This window comes from Poecilia mexicana, unplaced genomic scaffold (genome assembly GCF_051168715.1).
Source record: "Poecilia mexicana isolate PSO_F unplaced genomic scaffold, ASM5116871v1 scaffold_20, whole genome shotgun sequence".
NCBI classification, from domain to species: domain Eukaryota; kingdom Metazoa; phylum Chordata; class Actinopteri; order Cyprinodontiformes; family Poeciliidae; genus Poecilia; species Poecilia mexicana.
In genome coordinates, this window is record NW_028263389.1 from 9,981,776 (window position 1) to 9,999,339 (window position 17,564).

At 40.1% G+C, this 17,564-nt stretch overlaps 1 protein-coding gene across 2 annotated transcripts in view; it reads right to left on the bottom strand.

Moving 5' to 3' along the window:
* The window catches only part of sema5a (sema domain, seven thrombospondin repeats (type 1 and type 1-like), transmembrane domain (TM) and short cytoplasmic domain, (semaphorin) 5A), a 157,738-nt gene that overhangs the window by 57,754 nt on the left and 82,420 nt on the right, over window positions 1-17,564 (bottom strand). For both annotated transcript variants that reach the window (XM_088001156.1, XM_088001155.1), the window contains exons 7-11: window positions 16,590-16,803; window positions 13,633-13,918; window positions 10,231-10,366; window positions 4,828-5,032; window positions 316-523 (exon numbers count right to left, since the gene is read on the bottom strand). In XM_088001156.1, the coding sequence (XP_087857282.1) occupies window positions 316-523; window positions 4,828-5,032; window positions 10,231-10,366; window positions 13,633-13,918; window positions 16,590-16,803 (1,049 nt within the window). The remainder of the gene's footprint in view (window positions 1-315; window positions 524-4,827; window positions 5,033-10,230; window positions 10,367-13,632; window positions 13,919-16,589; window positions 16,804-17,564) is intronic.

Genomic DNA, 17,564 nt, shown 5'->3' on the forward strand with positions numbered 1-17,564 from the left:
GGCAGCCTACAACACAGACAGAAACCCAAAATATCTGATTAAACTTCAGAACGCTGCACGAGGCAGAGAGCACATGGTTTTTTGCGCAATGGGTCAATCAGCTGGGGAGGCAGTCAGAGGACAGCCACGAGCACCTCCAGTGGATCAGACAAAGCTGATTTGCAGGATTTAAAGTTTTAGCTCAGGCCTGGTGCTCTCAGATAAAAACCATCTTATGAAAAAGAAAACAAAATACGGCTCGGAAACTTTGTTTGCACATTTGCCTTTGACAGCTCCCACTGAGATTAATAGTGTTTTCTTTGTTCACGGACTCACTCTCTGCTCTTGTGGTAGCTGCATCTCTTGAGCGGTATCTTGATGACCTGGTCCCTGAAGCCCACGTAAAGCTCGCTGCGGCTGTGCAGGATCAGCAGGCTCCGTATCGGCTGCCTCTTCCTGGGCGGGAACAACTCAATCTCCTCCAATAGGCAGCTCCCCGTGGACTGGTTGAGAGGAGACAGCACTTTTCTGATAGTGCCATAATCTGGACGAGAAAGTGGGGAGAAGAGAGGATTATGTCACAAAGAGGAAAGAGGGGCCGATAATCCACAAGAGAAAAGGTAAAGTAATGGGGGAAAGAGCAGGATAAGAATAACAGAGGGTTTTGAAGAGGAAAACCAACAAATAATCTATGCTGAATGGGGAGAACTACACTCAGCACTGTGAACTACTGAACAATCGCTTCCTGAAGGAGGCTGTGGAGAGAGGAATAAAAGAGAAATGGGGTTGGATGTACAAAGCCTGGTTAAAGCATCAATATGCAGCACTGCAGACATAACGGAAGAGTTGATGAGGCACCTGAATGCATGATTTCTGGCCTACTTTTTCTTAAGGGAATATTCTAAGGGATGAAGCTGCTTTGTAGCTATAAAAGAGAGCGAAACGTGTAGAAATCTGTGTCATCGTGAGTGTATTCTGACCTTTAATTTTGTAAGGTAGGCCCAGTGAGACACACTTTGAGGCTAATTTTCTTTTGGGAGAGCGAAAACAAACATAATCCATTATACTTGCAGTCCCCTGGGCGAGCCAAAGGTAATTAGGTGTACAGTGGAGGCATAGGGAGAAGGGCAAAATGCTAATAGGTAACTTAAAGGCATGAAATGTAGAAGTTAAGTTTTGCCCCAGGCAGTGTGGTCAGTAATGCTGCAGCAACTTGAGGTGATACGTACAATAAGAGACTTGAACCTTTCAGAATAAAAACCAGATTTACTGTTTTTTGTTGTTGTTGTTAAACTTCTATGTATTTCAATGGGATTTTATGTGATAGAACACCACAAAGCAGTGGCAGTTCTGGCCTTCATAGAGTAACAAAAAGAAAACCAGTGTTGAAAAGATGACATGCAACCAGAGCTACACTTAAAAAAAGATTAGATCGCAGCATATCGATGTGCTGTGCATGAATGAGCCTCAGTCCAGACAAATCCGTAAACATGTCATCCAGTTTCAATATTTCGCAAAGAAAAACGAACATAAATTTGATTCTCACAGCTGATATGGCCAAAAAACTTGCAACTCCAATTGCAGCATGAAGGGATTTTGCAAAGTGTTGATCCAGAAGGCTCAACACAAAGGCATTCACTGTTTACACATTTAGTTGTGCAAAAATCTTTCTTCTGCTTCACAGTGATTTTATTTTATTTTGTTCAACCACCTTAAATTCCCAATGAGACATGTTGAAGTTTGTGATTGGATTATGAAAAAAAATTGTTAAACGAGCATAAATATTTTTACAAGACAATGTAAGTGAAATTCAACTTTAACTGTTAGAACTTGATTTGTAAAAGTACATTTGCTAAGTTGTATTATTTTTTAACTTTAGCAGCTTGTAACTATGATTACAAGGTTGTGTGCAGAACTTTATTTATGACCCTTCTATTAAACTGATTTAATTTAATTTTGTTTCTAAATTAATTACTACACTATCCTGGTTCTTATTTTCTTTTTTTTAATAACTTTTCTTTGCAAGGCAGAATAAAACGGCCCTTTGTGAAGCCTAAAATATCTCATAATGTCCTGTTATCTAATTTGGCATGTATTAAAGTGCTGCTGTGTGCGTTTGGAGGCGTGCACGTCAACGTTTCAGATTCTTTATTCCATCAAATCTACCACTGAGAAAGAAAAATGACCAGCAGGAAACACTAAGGAGGCTGAATAACAGCTTCACTTCTGCTCAGCTCAGCAAGCTGCACGGCTGTTTGAAAGAGCCTCACACTTCGACATCTTTGAACTCCCGGCTGGAGCTATTAGATTTCCCCACAATGGCCCCAATCAGTGGGGTGCGTTTAGGCGTTAATAACAGCGTGTGATTAGGTACAGTATGAGTGCAAGCCAATGGACCTGGCAGTGGTTCAGATGTTTTCATTAGTGTCTGGTTAGTGTCTGGGGAACTTGCAGTGTGGGCAGCTCTGGTTCAGTGCTGCATTGATCACAGCAGCATGCAAACAATGAGAGGGGAGTTTTTGAGGGAGATGCCAAGCAAGGAGGAAGTGAACTGGAACAGATTGCAAGAGTGTGTGTGTGTGTGTGTGTGTGTGTGTGTGTGTGTGTGTGTGTGAGAGAGAGAGTGACTGTACATATGCGTGTATCATATACGACATGTGAAATATCCTAAAATAACACAGACTCTTTAACAGGAGGATCATGCTGCCATTTCCCAGCGGGCTTTTTTTTTGGTACATTAGTAGAGCAAAGTGGGTCACTGCACTCAAAATTCTGTTCAGCACACCTGTTTGTCGCCCGTGCTACATTACAGCAACTCATCAAATAATAACAGGTAACTGGAGACCTTTTGTTGCCAAGTCTGACATCATCGCAGGATCACACCAGTTTGGATCAAACAATGTACTGATAAGCAGATGGTGCCAAACGTACACACTGGACAGAGTAAATGTGTAATGACCGCACATGTGTCATTTGTCTCTCTCTAATCAAATCAAATCAAATCAAATTTTATTTCTATAGCACATTTCAGCAGCAAGGCATTTCAAAGTGCTTTACATAAGTTTAAACAGTGAGAAAGAAAAATAAAAAGAAAGTAATAAAAAGATAAAAAGAAAAGATAAAATCATTCTGTTGGACTTCCTGTCCATTCAAGTTATATGATCTACGCAGACCTTCCATTTCTTAACACGGGTATTAGCCAGGCCCCGCAGCCTAACAGGACAAGGCCTCCAGCCTTGCAGCACCAGGCTCCGTCCGCCTGTTTCGCGAAAATTTTGCGCTAGGACTTTCGCTGTCCTACGCGGATTTTGTGCATTAATTGGTTACCTGTTAGAGTCTAGAATTTACAGGGTTTTATATACGCGCAATGACCCCCAGTCACTCGCAAATACATTGAAGGCATCAATTGCCATAAGCAACTCTAAACAGGTGGGTTTTAAGTTGAGATTTAAAGGCACCCAGTGTTTCAGCTGTTTTACAGCTTTCTGGAAGTTTGTTCCAAATCCGTGGCGCATAGAAACTGAATGCTGCTTCTCCTCGTTTGGTTCTGGTTCTGGGGATGCAAAGGAGACAAGAACCAGAAGATCTGAGGGGTCTAGACGGTTGGTACAGCAATAACAGATCTTTAATGTATTGTGGTGCTAAACCGTTCAGTGATTTATAAACTAACAACAGTATTTTAAAGTCTATTCTTTGAGCTACAGGGAGCCAGTGTAGGGACTTTAAAACTGGTGTTATGTGCTCTATCTTCCTGGTTTTAGTGAGAACGCGAGCAGTAGCGTTCTGGATCAGCTGCAGCTGTTTGATTGATTTATTAGTCAGACCCGTGAAGACGCTGTTGCAGTAATCAATACGGCTAAAGACATGACTCTCTAGACATGACTATTGGCTGTTTTATGGTGCAATACAGAAGAGCGGTTACATTTTCATGAAAAAAATGCTCTTCTGTCATCTATATGTGTGACTGCATGAGGCTTCGTAGCATATGTGGAACATGTGTAGGTAAAAGGTCATGAAGCTCATGTTAAAGCAGACTCTTTGATGATGTTGATACAGACTGACTGGTATTGTTCTGCTTCTTACGAGACACTTCTTTCATGTGCAGAGTGCATTTCAAGGCCTTCGAGCTCCTAGGCCTTTTTTTGTATTTTTATAACCATCAATATTCACAGCAATAAAAGTAAGGATGAATAAAACATTGAGGCAATGTGTGTATTAAGGTAATTTATCTGGTCTCAGTCCTGAGGACTACCACAAGTAAGTAATTATAAAGTTAGAGTTTTTCCACAATTTTAGTTGCCACAAACTTGAATGTATTTCATTGTGTGTGTTTTTTTAAAATATCTCCAAATTAGTCAAGCTAGATGTGTATGAATATTAATTATGAAGCCTTGCCCCAGTTTCTTCTTTCAATCTAAAAACAATATTCATAGCTCTTATTGCATGTATAGGTAGAAGTGATTACAGTCCAGTCATTTTGGCCATTCCTTCAACAACATAAATTTGTGTAGAGCCACAAAATGTGCATTGCCCCTCAAAAAACATTTGGTTATTTCGTTTTATGAATATGTAGTGCAAAGAATTTTGCTTGCACTTCTATTTTTTGATTTAGTATGAACGTCAAACATCAACAGGAAAAAGGAGTAAGTGTTCCTATTGGATGAAACCATAAACAACAACTTGTTCCTTTATTTGAAACATTTTTTAAAAAATATAGTAACCTTTCAAAAACAAGGGGAAAAGGTGAGTTTAATTCTAAAACCTAAAAGAACAAATTTCTCCTGTACCGCTGACACAGCATTTTTTTATTAGAAAAACAAAAAAAAGAAGTTGTTCAAGGTACTTTACCAGTGGCCAAATAAATGATGTGGAACAGCGTGTCTTTCCCTTGCACCACATCCACTGCTATATGAGTGAAGCGCACGTTGTCTTCCATGAAATAAGGAACGGGGACCACTGGCTGGACCACCTCATGCATCAGCAGAAACTTCTGTGCATCCTGCAGGTTCCTTTGAGTCAGGTTCACATAGGAGCCGGAGTTGATGGTGCCGCACTGTACAGATGGAAAAAAGTTTGGAAGAATATGACATTAGACTTCATTACATTCATAAAGGTCTATGGTTTTAAGGATTACAGGATAATATGCTTAGGGTTTTTTTTTTCTTTTTTTTTCCAGAAATAAACCAAGAGATGGAAATTTAAGGGAAGGAGTGATTAAATGAACAAGGAGGATCATTGCCTCTTTTAGTTGGTTTTGCTATCCCTCCCGACTTTCAAGGCTTTGTAGTCACAGAGTTTGATGGAAAGAGACTGAATGAGTGTTTCACTGAGTGGGTAGTTATCTCTTTTATGAGATTTCCCACTCATATGCACACATATTGCTGGTAAGCTTTATTGCTACGTGGAAAATAATATTTCCGGATTGTGTCATTCTTCAGCTCAGAAATGATAACTTCAAAAAGTGTCTGAGACCTCATTGTTTTCATTATTAATATTTTTAGAGAGACTCGCGGGGAATTTGTGTCAGTCGAAGATGGACAAGCAATGATTTAGTGGTGAGGAAATCTGTTGTCACAAAGTGACAATAAATAAATGCATTTTTCTAGCTTTATTGTTTCATTCTGGAGACAAGTCTTGATTTCTTAAAGGTAGTAAGATTCATAGTTATAATCAAAAATGTTTAATATTTAAGACTAAGTTTATCCAAGGGTGGTAATTACAAATACACATCAACAGATTACCACTTCAAATCATGAAATATGAAAAATAAGTTAAATTTATATCTTTGGATGTAACATGGTAAAATGTAAAAAAAAAATTCCAAATGGGCTGTATACTTTTGGACGGCACTGTACGTAGCTAATCTTTGCCTAAGAAAAGCCATTTCCATGATATGATGAATCTGGTGTGAATTTTTTCCTCTTTGAAGTGGAGAGGACATGGTGCAGGACAAAAGCCGGCATAGCAAAGGGAGAACTGGGAAACTAAAGCTAACCAAGCGTGCCCCTCGCAGTAAATGATGTCCCATGATGAGCTGGGGATTTTTGAATTGAGGCATCTTTCACAAAGAACAGGCTTCCACCAGAACACAGGGCAGAGAAAACAAAAATACCTCTTGCATGGCAATTACACCACCCAAAACAGACCGCTGCTGTTTTAATTATAGTATCGAATTGCGTTTTCTCATCTCCGGGCTAGCAGTGCACCTTTTTTACTGCTAAGCTGAGGCTGAACTCTGGCTGGCGATTTGTTCCTGGGAGACAAGTTTCAACAGCAGCATTATGGACACGTTATACAGATCAATCCTCGGCCTTTACTGGGCTGACAAGCGACAATCATGAAGGGCTTCTTGTCTGATGAACGGATCAGTGCTCCTGCAAGTTCAGAATGTGAGAAATTGCAGCCCTGAAAGACTACAAGACATCCAAGACTGTGCTTGCCAGTGTCTCAAATAATCATCCTGCCCCTGGCAAAAAAAAAATATATATATATATATTGAATGTTTGCAGTGTGGATGTCCAGTAACACACGTCTAAAGTTTCCCTTTGTGGTCTGCTTTTGCATTGTGTGCAAGGATGCTGAAGCATGTGGATGACAGAATTTTACGTGTTTGGCTCTGGCCACTGAGGCTCCATTACAGCGAATGCACTGTAAAATTGATGTTATGAGCAGAGAGTCAAGGTGAGGGACACAACCATCATTTGGCTGAGGGCCCATCCAACACTCAGCTGTCTCCCCCTCTCATCATCAGGGCAAAGTGCTCTGCCAGGATGACATAAGTGGCACTCAGAACCGTGGTTGTTTTACACCATGTTTTTGCAAAATGGCAGTGTGTTTAAAATGTCTTCCTAGTATCACGGCATTTCATTTTAGACTCTGCGTTTCCTGAGTAACTAAACATTTAACACTTGGCAACACCTGATCCCAATCTTTGTTGGATTTGCTGAACCTTGCAAAGGACAGTGTTCACACCACTTGACATTTTTCACATTTTGCCCTTCTTGGGCTTTTGGCTATGTTTGTTGAATTTCAACCCTTTCATGCATGAATTATGACATTTTGAATCAGGATTTTTTTCAAAAAAATTTTTTTTTATTTTCTTAAGGCATAAAAAAAGACAGGAAAAAAGTGTAAAACCATTTTTATTTTATTTTATTTTATTTTTTTAGGCGATCAATTGTAATTATCTCCAAATACAAAGTCGTTACTTGAAAAATACACCAGTATTATTGTTCTTTAGCGGTTATCTGATGTCACAATATTTTTTTTTACCTGCCAGTGTCGTCTACAGTAGAAGGAGGGACCGGGTCGGTTGGCGTGCTTTTTTGTCTGTCGGCCACATTGGATTGAACAAAAATAATTTCTTGCATTTGCAGCTGATGGCCAGTAGTTGATGGTGTATTTTATGATGCATTAGTGTCCACTTCAGTGGTCTGTGTGCATTTATAACATAAAAATCCACAAGAAGCACAAGAAAAAGGCTTTTAGACAGCTGTCCACTGTAGTGACCACTATGCATGAGGCTTTGTGAACAAAACGTTTTGGTGAAGTTGACTTGAAAAGGAGACTTGCATTGTTTTCTCTATTGGTTAGAGATATTTTCCTTGTCATGTTAGCCATGCATAGGGTCTATATGATTTTAATGAAAATACTAAATATATGGTGGAAAAAATACATATGTCAACATTAACCCTTGTGCGTGCGAGGACTGTGGCAAATAATACAAATTTTACGGGTGTGGGGTCGGTTGGACCCCATTTGTAAACACAAGGGTTAATTTTTGTAAATATCTGGCTCCTTCTTCTCCATCTGGACTTATGTTAGTCCTTTATTCCTTCCCTTATATCAGGCAGGGGAAGGAACTGTGGGAAATCTACTTAGGTTCTCAGAGTGAAAGGGGATAAAAACAAAGGTGTGCTAATTTTTTTTTTAATTTTTATTTGTAAAAAATGTTACAAACTATGTATCATTTTCCTTTCAGTTTCACTCCGCTTTGTGTTCTTTCACATGAAACGCCATTACAACGTGTCAAGGTTTTTCACTGTAATGTGACAAAATATGAAAAAAAATAAAAAAAAAAATAAAAAGAGTTCTGGACACTTTTGTCAGGCACTGTATAATGTTACATCATCCCAAAAGGCTAACCAGGAACCTTTTTTCTAAAAAAATATCTAGTTTTAGTTTAATTCTAATTTATTTTCACAATTCAAATACGATAACAGAATTGTTTTCATAACTATTTACCTGAACTGGAGGCAGGCAGAATTATAAACTTATTTTTGCCTGCCATCTTTGTTGTATGTCTTACTGAAAACTAAAAGAAAAAAACATATTTGCTTTTGCCTCTTAGTCAAACTTAACAAATGCTTCTACTTTGTGGCTGAATAAAGAATGTTTTTTTTTTTTATAATAATCTATTATAAAATGACATAAACCCAACATAACACATAGGCAGTATTAGGCAGTAATGCACAATAAACATGACTCATTGCCTGAACAAACCCTGCAGGATCAATCGGTGTGCTTCAAATGAATGGAGGGATTTTCTCTGCAGACTGGGAATTAGGCTCTCAATCAATGACCAATATGCATGCATGTGTGTGTTGAGGCATCTCTTCATAATCATAATTATCCTCACCTGGCAGGTCTATTCCTTCTTTTTTCGGGCAGCGTAGCTGTACAACGAATGTATTTTATATGTGATATGCGAGGTGTGTGGTTTCTGTGGCTCCTTGATTTTACAGATGCCTGTTGGTGCCTGCGCTTCTGTGAAAGTCTGTGTGCTGGCTTGAGAAAGAGCTATAAATCTTGCACTTGTAAATCCCAACATTGACAAATGCCTGATGAAGATGTCACTGAAACCTAGATAAAGTGAGCATTGGTCCATTGGTAAGGAGCAAACATTGTACCCAAGCTTAAGTCAGGAAGATGGTGGGGGGAAGAGAGGTGAGACGGATTCACGTTTATCCTCGAGAAGCGTAACAAAAAATATGGAGCACAGACTCCCCCGATGTGATGTTCCTATAGCACACTGAAGGGCATAAATTTGCAGTCAGCTCTGACCAGATAAGGAAAATTGATTTTCATGAAGTTTGTTTTTGCTAAACTAGCTGCTGACAAGCAAGATATGAGAATGCATGACGACAGAGAGTTACATTCCATGTCACAGATTTATTGCCGTGTGCTCACGTGTGCATGCAGCATACCATCAAAGCTTGCACCTTTTTTTTTTCCTCCCCCCTCCGAGCATTCCTTTCGCCTTTTCTGCATGAGCAACGCCATTATAGATAATGCATGTGTTAGTTCTCGATCGAGGGCTCTTGCATGTGCTGGCTCAGGCGGCGACATGATGGAGGCCGGTGATGAGAAACGTCTGAGAAAGCGAGGCAAGTGTCACCCACCGGTGGCCACACCTCATAGGGAATTCAATTCCTCACGAAAAGCCGGGTGGATTAGCTCTCTCACTATCTGCTACGGCTGCAAAAACCGAGAGCCACTTGTTCTGCAAATAACGCATTCCCTCCGCATCATCACTGTGGAATGGTGCCTTAAATCAAAATAAGATGCTTTCCATACACCTTCAGGTTTTAGGGTAGGGCATAAACATAAAGAATTACCAGTGCAAAAATAAGTTAGGTTTATTAAGGGCGACTCCATGAGATATCTTCAAGGAATGAATGACCTATACAGCAGAGTTTATAATGAGCAGCCATAATGTGCGCGATTGTGAGAGAAGACGCACTTAATAGATACTTATAAGAAATTATGTAATACGTGAAGAGCTTCCTCTGAGGTGAATGGGTGAGGAACGCTTATTCTTCAATAAGTGTGCAAAAATGTCCCTCTTTTTACAGATTGGTCTTGATTTCCTAATCATATCAAAGGTGATCGTTGGGTTGTCCTTTGTTTTTGGTTTAATATTCTTATCAACACTGAAACATCCCCCTAATGTGGAGTTTACATACAAACCTCAAAAGGTCTGAAATGCAGAACGAAGCATTAACCACCTAATGTTATCATGAACCTGATTTATTGTAACATTTTTGTTTTGGATGGACTTTCTTAAGAACTTCCAAGATATCCTGCATAAACAACTACAAATGTAGAGAAAATGCTCCTGTTATTTTAATAGCATTTTGAAATCTTTTAGAAATTTGTAAATACTTTGGTATTTTTTTCCAGAGGTTGTCGCACCATTAGAATCCATCGCGACATAACATGATACCTCACGGATGAATACGCATACATTACCTGAAAGTTTGGGTTTGGGTTGGGGTAGGGCAGCCAAGCCGATCGTGAGTTTTCCTGGTACTTAAAAGGTCCATTAAAAACCTGGGATATGGCACTGAGATTGAAGGCACACACTGCAGATGCAGCAATGCTGTTTCTGATGGTTGAGAATAGAAGAGGGAAAAAAAGATTAGACAGTCCCTCAAAACAGGAAGGAGAGTGGAAAGAAAACAAAAACAAAGATTAGCATTATCAAATTTACAAAAAAAAAAAAAAAACTCAGCTCAACGTGGAAGCACATCAGATTTTGTGTGCTTTTGTTAGGATTACCTCGGCATGCTGGCAACAACAATAAAAAAAAAATCAAACCCTAAAGAGACAGACACCCTCTGCGTCGCTCGTGACTGTCATTATTAGACTATAAATCCAGCAACAAGGCACAATTAAGCTGCTCGGCTTTTCTGATTAACGGTATAGATCTCTGAGCTGAAATACAGCTTTGACTTTTTAAGCTGTCAGTTTCAACAAGTACCGGTCGCCTCGCTTGGAAGAGAAAGTAAAGAATGAGAGCATTAACTCTCGACACAAACTGCAAGACTTTTGGCGATGTGAATTATAATCCAGTGCAGCTGTTCATTAAGCTCTGTGCCTGTAGGGGGAAATGTTTCCAATACCCTTCAAATGTTTTTTTTTTTTTTTCCCTCCGTTGCATGAAGGCGTTGACTGTAAAGAATTGATTACTCAGCTTTAATGATAGGGCAAGTGGCTGTACAGTAGGGGTTGCACCAATTAGTCGACTAGTCGACTAGTCGATTCTTTTCTTTGCACTGACTTTTTTCTGGGCCAGTCGACTAGTCGCAATTACATGACTAAACAGATTTTTTCCCAGAAAATGAAAGAAGGTGGACTAGGTGAGTTCGTCAGAAAACTCAAATTGTATAAAAATGTAAATAATTTAATAATTACAAACTGTAAATTACAGAATAGGCTACCGCAATAGGGGCGTTGCGCGGCGCGGTGGTTAGCGCGGCGCCCCGCATACAGAGACTTTAGACCGCGGTAATCAGGAGTCCGACTCCCGTCCTCCATTCGCTGGGCCCAGGCCTCTCTCCGCTCTCTCTGCCCCCTTATAGTCAGATCGTTGTCAAATAAACTAGTGCCGAAAAAATCCTTAAAAAAATAAATAAATAAAAAAGACTACCGCAGTAATGTGTTACAAGGCGTCATGATGTCAGGCTTTTTTATCCATCCAACTGATCAGGGTCACCCTGCGTATTGAAGCTTTTAACCTGACAGCTTTACGCTCTTATAAAGATATGGTTTAACTAAATCTGGAAACTAAATCCAAGCTTCATCCTGAGGATCTGATAGAGGCGATCTCGGCCGCCGTCCGCATGTCGGTTCAGAGAGCAGCTGCTGAGTCAGCAGAGCCTCCTGCTGCGCATCGGGCGGAGGAGCAGTAGGAGGTTTCGTTAAATTCAACTGTAACCAAACGGGATCCGTTCATAATAAGTTTGGTTTGTGATGTTCCAAAAGCACCATTGTGGTCAGTGTGATAATTTGACTCCTATACGAGTAACTATCCAGAGATCATCAGCATCAGCCGGTGTTTGGAAAAAAACAAAAAAAAGTCAGACCCGAATTTGTACAACGAACTTTTCTCCCTGCTCACGAAGAATGATCTGTTTATTGCTCTTTTAATTCTGCATAATAGACTTAGTAAAAGCAGGAGAAGGGGAGTGTGTGTGTGTGTGGGGGGGGGGGGGGTCCATATTTGCCGTGAAAATAGCTGATAACGCCTCCAAGTAGTTGTGAAGGGTTTTTGCGCTTATGTCACTATGACGTCACCGCGACTAGTCGACATCGACTCGACTATTATCATGATGTAGTCGACCTTAAAAAATATGTAGTCGTTCAACCCCTACTGTACAGCAGTTTAAATAACAGGAAATAAGAAGGAAAAGAGAATAAAACAGAGGATTAAACACTTAATATGAGATTAGATTGTAAAATTGACACATCCAATCAGTAATAAGAATGTAAAAGGCCTCTCAGATAAAACATGAAATGCATTCAAACTCTTCATCAGATGCACACCGTTTCTTACCTTGCTATGCATATCATCGTATAAAAAAATATGGTTCACATCTAAATGTGAATGAGAGAATGCTGCACTGCCAGGTGTGTATTAGTACGGAGCAAAATTTATAATACTCTTCTGAATCTACAGATATTTACATACAAGACTACAGTTTTTCTTCCTGACATTGAAATTTCATTTTAACCTGTACGACTTTGGTTCATTGTTCATTAATGTTGATGCTTGTTACAATCCTTAAACCACACTGTAACACATTTGGTGGTATAAAGATCCATTTGAAAGTCTATTTGTGCCGAAAACCTCAACTTCCTCCCCAATGTTCACTCTAAAGGACACATCTAACCCAGCACTTCATTCTTTTGAACTGCTGCCTTCAGGCAGACATTACCGGTCCCGAAAAGCAAGAACAAGCAGGTTGTTAAATAGTTTCTGCCCCTAAGCTATTGTCACTCGAAATGCTAACTTTAAATCCTAACCTACTGTCCGAATTAATCTGGAGCACCACACTGAGTGCAAACTGCTGCCATTTGCTTTTGTGAGTGGAGTTGCGTTTTTATTGTTATGTCTTGAGATGCTGCTTTACAAGATTTTTTTTTTACTTGTAGTACCATCTATTTTTGTCATGAACAAAATATTAGCTGTAACCATGATGCTTTCATTTTGCTACATCCCAGACAGGATGATATTCTAAGGCTTGCAAGCTGAAACTGTTTTCCAACCAAATGTTCTTTTTGGTCAAACACTCCAATCTGTCTTTCATCAGACGCATGACATGGCTGACATGTTTGTGCAAATTGTAATCTGGCATTTTCCTTATTAATTTTCTTTTCATTTCATGTCATTAAATGACTCATTTCAATGTGAACAACACAAAAGTGAATCAGATTTGTGGAGGTCCACAATTCATTCCCTGACCCTCGGTCTAATTTCTTTAGATTTTCCCGTGTGTTGTGTTTTGGGTGTTGCCTTACAAAAATCAACAGGCATATCTTAGAATAACTCAAGGGTTTAGATTACCCTAAAAACAAAGCTAAGAAATCCATATCCTTACCATCTGGGCCGTTTTCAATTTATTTAAAGTTGTTTATGAAAGAGGTTTTTTTTTAGTTTTTTTTTTTTAGTTTAGGTTTGGATGGCTTTTGTGGTTTCATCTGAAAAAACTGAACATGAAAAGAATCAGCAACGTGCTCTGCACCACAGAAATGGTTGGTTTCTTCACAACATCGGTAGCTGCGCAGTGTGTAGTGGATTAATGGAGGATGTTTATTTAGGTTTAGCATAAATTTGAACGACTTAGAATTTGGTCATGCAACATCACTTACACATTAGTTGTAAAAATGCCATAGAGCAGCTCCAGCTCAGGCAGGTAGAAGGTGCCCTGCAGCTCGTTGTAGTTGAAGGGAATTTCTCCTGGCCTGGAGCAGTTCAGCCTGGCTTTCATGAAGGTGGTCCACGTATCCTCCAGCAGGAAGCGGCCACCGATGTCATTCTTGCAAACACGTCCGGCTCGGGAAAACACGGTCCTGCCGCAGTCATGCTCCACCGCGTTTTCTCGGAAGAAGAAGTAAGTGAAGTTGCCGATGTCATAGGAGGAGACGAAATTTGGCTCTGTTGAAAAAGCGGCGGCAAAAATGAACTGGACGGAAAAAAAAAAAAAAAAAAAAAAAAACGACCCAGAAAGAAAACTCGATGACAGCCAGGGAAAAAAAAGAAAGATGAAGTGCAGACAGATGAAGAAAAATACAGACAGAAATATATTTAAGGCTGTGGGAGGTGAATGGAGTGGGAGAGCGATAGGCTACGCATTATGACTGATTGGCTCATAGTGTGTGTGAGCGTGCATGCGGCCCACACAACAGCAGGTGATCAGGATTAATAACTACAGGCTATGTTATTAATGGCTTTGTGTTGTAATAAGAAAGCTCATTTTTCACTCCCCAAACCTAAAGGTTAGGCTGAGAAATGACCAAAACAGGTGGAGGGTAATAGCTCTCACCCTATCTGAAACATGCAACCTCCATGACACGGCTACAGCTAAAGCGTTCATCTTTATGTATGACATTACTGGATCTAAAATGCGCACTTTATTCTTTCTGACGGTGATTTAATTTGGCTTTAAAGGAAAATGCGCCCCCCCTTTTTCCTCTCTCCCTCCATCTCATTTTTGCCCTTTTCTTCTCTGCACCTTCAGAGGGCAGCGCAGGGGGAGATGTAGGAAGAAAATCAATTCCCCATAAAATTAGTTATTAAGCCTTCTCCCAGAAGGTGGCTGCCAAGCAAGGTATGAGGTAGTTTTAAATTTGTTTTTTCAATTTAGCTTAAATGTGAATCAGGAAAAAAGTCACTCGCAGCCAAGATACTGATTGACCTGCTCCTGTGTAGGATGGACATCTTAAGCTATTTGAAGTTCCCCAGTCTGCTCTACGATGTCTTTTAGCTTTAAGGGGAAAAAAAAAAAAAACACCATTGATTTTTCTGGACTTCAAACTTGAGTTCTCCTTAAAGAAAAGGTAAGGTGTTTATGTTTTAAACCACACACAGATTTTCTTGCTGACATGAAACTCTAGAATCATTTTGTTTAACCGTTAAACGGCAAGTGAATATTATCGTTCAGAGCAGTATTTGCTTTGCTCGGGGCTGATTACTAAAAGGTTTCTTGGAGAATAAAATCTTACAGATGCTTGTGGCTGTGAGTCTGATGAAAACACACTGACTCTCCTCTTGCAGTGCAAATATTTCAAGCATCATAGTGACATATGTATTCAGTGTAATCCTTCAAATATCTTTGAATAATGTCGCTCTTACATAGCCAGCCCCTTGTCCTACGATATTTGTTTCATACAGAGGGTCTGAGGTTTTAAATTTTACCCAGTGGGCTCTTTGCACCTAAGGCGTTGACGTCACATCTCCGCTTTGAGTTACCATGACTGGCAGAAAAGACTAAGTCGTATTTTAGATGCAAAAAAACTATACTATTAACATAGTTGTCTTCCTAATATAATGGGCTTTTAAGTTTTCATTAATTTCCAAGCGATCCTGAATTAAGAAGATGGCTTGTAAATATCTGTCGCAACCAGCTAACGCTGCACAACACAAAGTTTGCAGCCTTCACTTCACTCCGGATGAGCCTAAAACTACCGGGGATACGGATGGTAAATAAAGGAGCCTCCCTGAGTTATTTCCATGGAATCACTTCTGTATTCAGCCTGAAAGAGTTCATGGGAACGAGAGAGCAGACCAGAGCCAGACAGCCGAGCAACTGATCCGTCTGTACATACTGATGTAAACACCGTCCTATCTGAGCTCTTCACAAGAAACATGCAAAGGTAATAAAACGAAATAACACGGAGACATGAAGCAACACGGTCATATTTTTCTAAAAGCAGCAACTTTGAACTTGAACAGCTGAACCAGTTCTCTGACACCAGAGCTGCGCTACTGTCAAGCTATGAGGCTTGTTGAGCTTCGTCAGGCTTCGGAAGTAAAAAGTCCGAACCGTAACCTCCCCGTTAGTCTGTGACACTAACGACAATAAACACACATAATATACTTGAAAATAAGATAAATACATTGTCCGTTAGAATGTTTAGATACTTAAATAGCACATTTTACAAGAACAATGTCCGAGAATATTGCCTACTAGCATAAGCTAACGTTAATGTTAGCCACAAAGTTTAAGTAAAACTCACCTTCGTGTCAGTGAATGTATAACGAGGCGAACATCTTAAAACCTTTCTGCAGCTGACTTGTTGGGGCTTCGGATCGATGTACAAACCTTGGCCAAGCACTGCAAGCACCTAATGTAAATGATATTTGTATTGGATCGGAAAAAATCGAGCCGCTTTACCCCGAACGCGGAAGCTGAGGTGCAAAGCGTTTGCCCATGACGAAGCTTACCGGAAGTTGCCTTCGCTGTAAGCAACCGTACTCCATTTGTGGAGAGCGAAGGTTCCGATCCAAACGAGGCGGCTGCTAATGTTTATTTAATATTTGGAAGCGTGGCCGACATCGACCGAACAGCTTCGTTTACTTCCCTCCACTGCCATTGCTAAACTACATGCAGAAAATCGACGTCGTCATTGACAACGTCTGCTTTTGTTCGCTGATTGACCCGGTCAAAAAATAAACTGGCGAAAATCTGAGGCAAGGGGAGGAAGCCCAGAATGTGCCGGAAGCGAGGATCATTTTTGAGCAGAATTGCACAGGCAGGCAATGGCACAGGCTAGTTTTTACACGTATGCACACGAAATATAGCAATTAGCTGCCGTTTACTGCCTACCGTTTAGCCACTTGGAGTTGTACTGGGCAGTGCGTAATGGCGGCAGTCCGCCAAGGCTGCGGTAGATGGCCGGGTCTCGTCCAGAGAAGTCCATGGCGGTGGCGGCGTAGAGCTCTCCGCTGGACGTGATGAGGGCTGTGGAGTTGTGCAGGGGGTTGTAGGGACACCGAGCCATCCCGCTGATCTGATCGTGGATCTCGGTCAGGTTCGTCAGCTGCAATATAGTGGAAAGTCAGGCTAAAGTGGGAGTTCAAGAACAAAATACTGACGAGAATAAACTGTCTCTGTGTTACTACAGAGTGGGTTTCCTTTTATTTGCAACATGAAGAAAATATATATAAAGGCGATATAGCCCAACCCTAATTTAGCTAATTTAGTTGTGTTAAGAAAGAAATTATTTTTTACAAGACTGCATGTAATAAATGTATTTGCAACACTGCTGTTAATACTTTGTAACACTTTGTATTCCCCTAAGATTTGCTTTCGTAGCCATTCAAAATGCTATATTCCTTATGCTGTCTTTTCGTCTGCTCATCTCATCCCACAGGCTTTTGGTAGGCTTGCAGAATGTCTTGCCCTTAGAAGAGGCTTCATATTTTCTCTGGGCATGTGTTTCGGATTCCAGTGATGACTCAATTTATGTTTTACGGCAGATACCATCCACGTTTTATTTGAAATAACCTGGAAAAGGAACAAAGGAGACAACGGAAATGTTAGAACTTTTCCCGTATGCTGCAGTTTATTTAATGTCTGCACAGGCTATGTCTGTCTACTACGGTGCCTTTTTTTATGTCCCCTTGTGAAATGTACAATATAGACAATTAGCAAATGTCCTCATGTTTGCTACTTTCCTCAAAATTTGGAAGATAACTCAGAACTGCACTCTAATGGCCAGATTTAAAACAACCTTTGTTAACATGCCTTGGTGAGCCAAAGTTGTTACTCTTTAAATAGTGGTTTTTTTATTGTTTATTT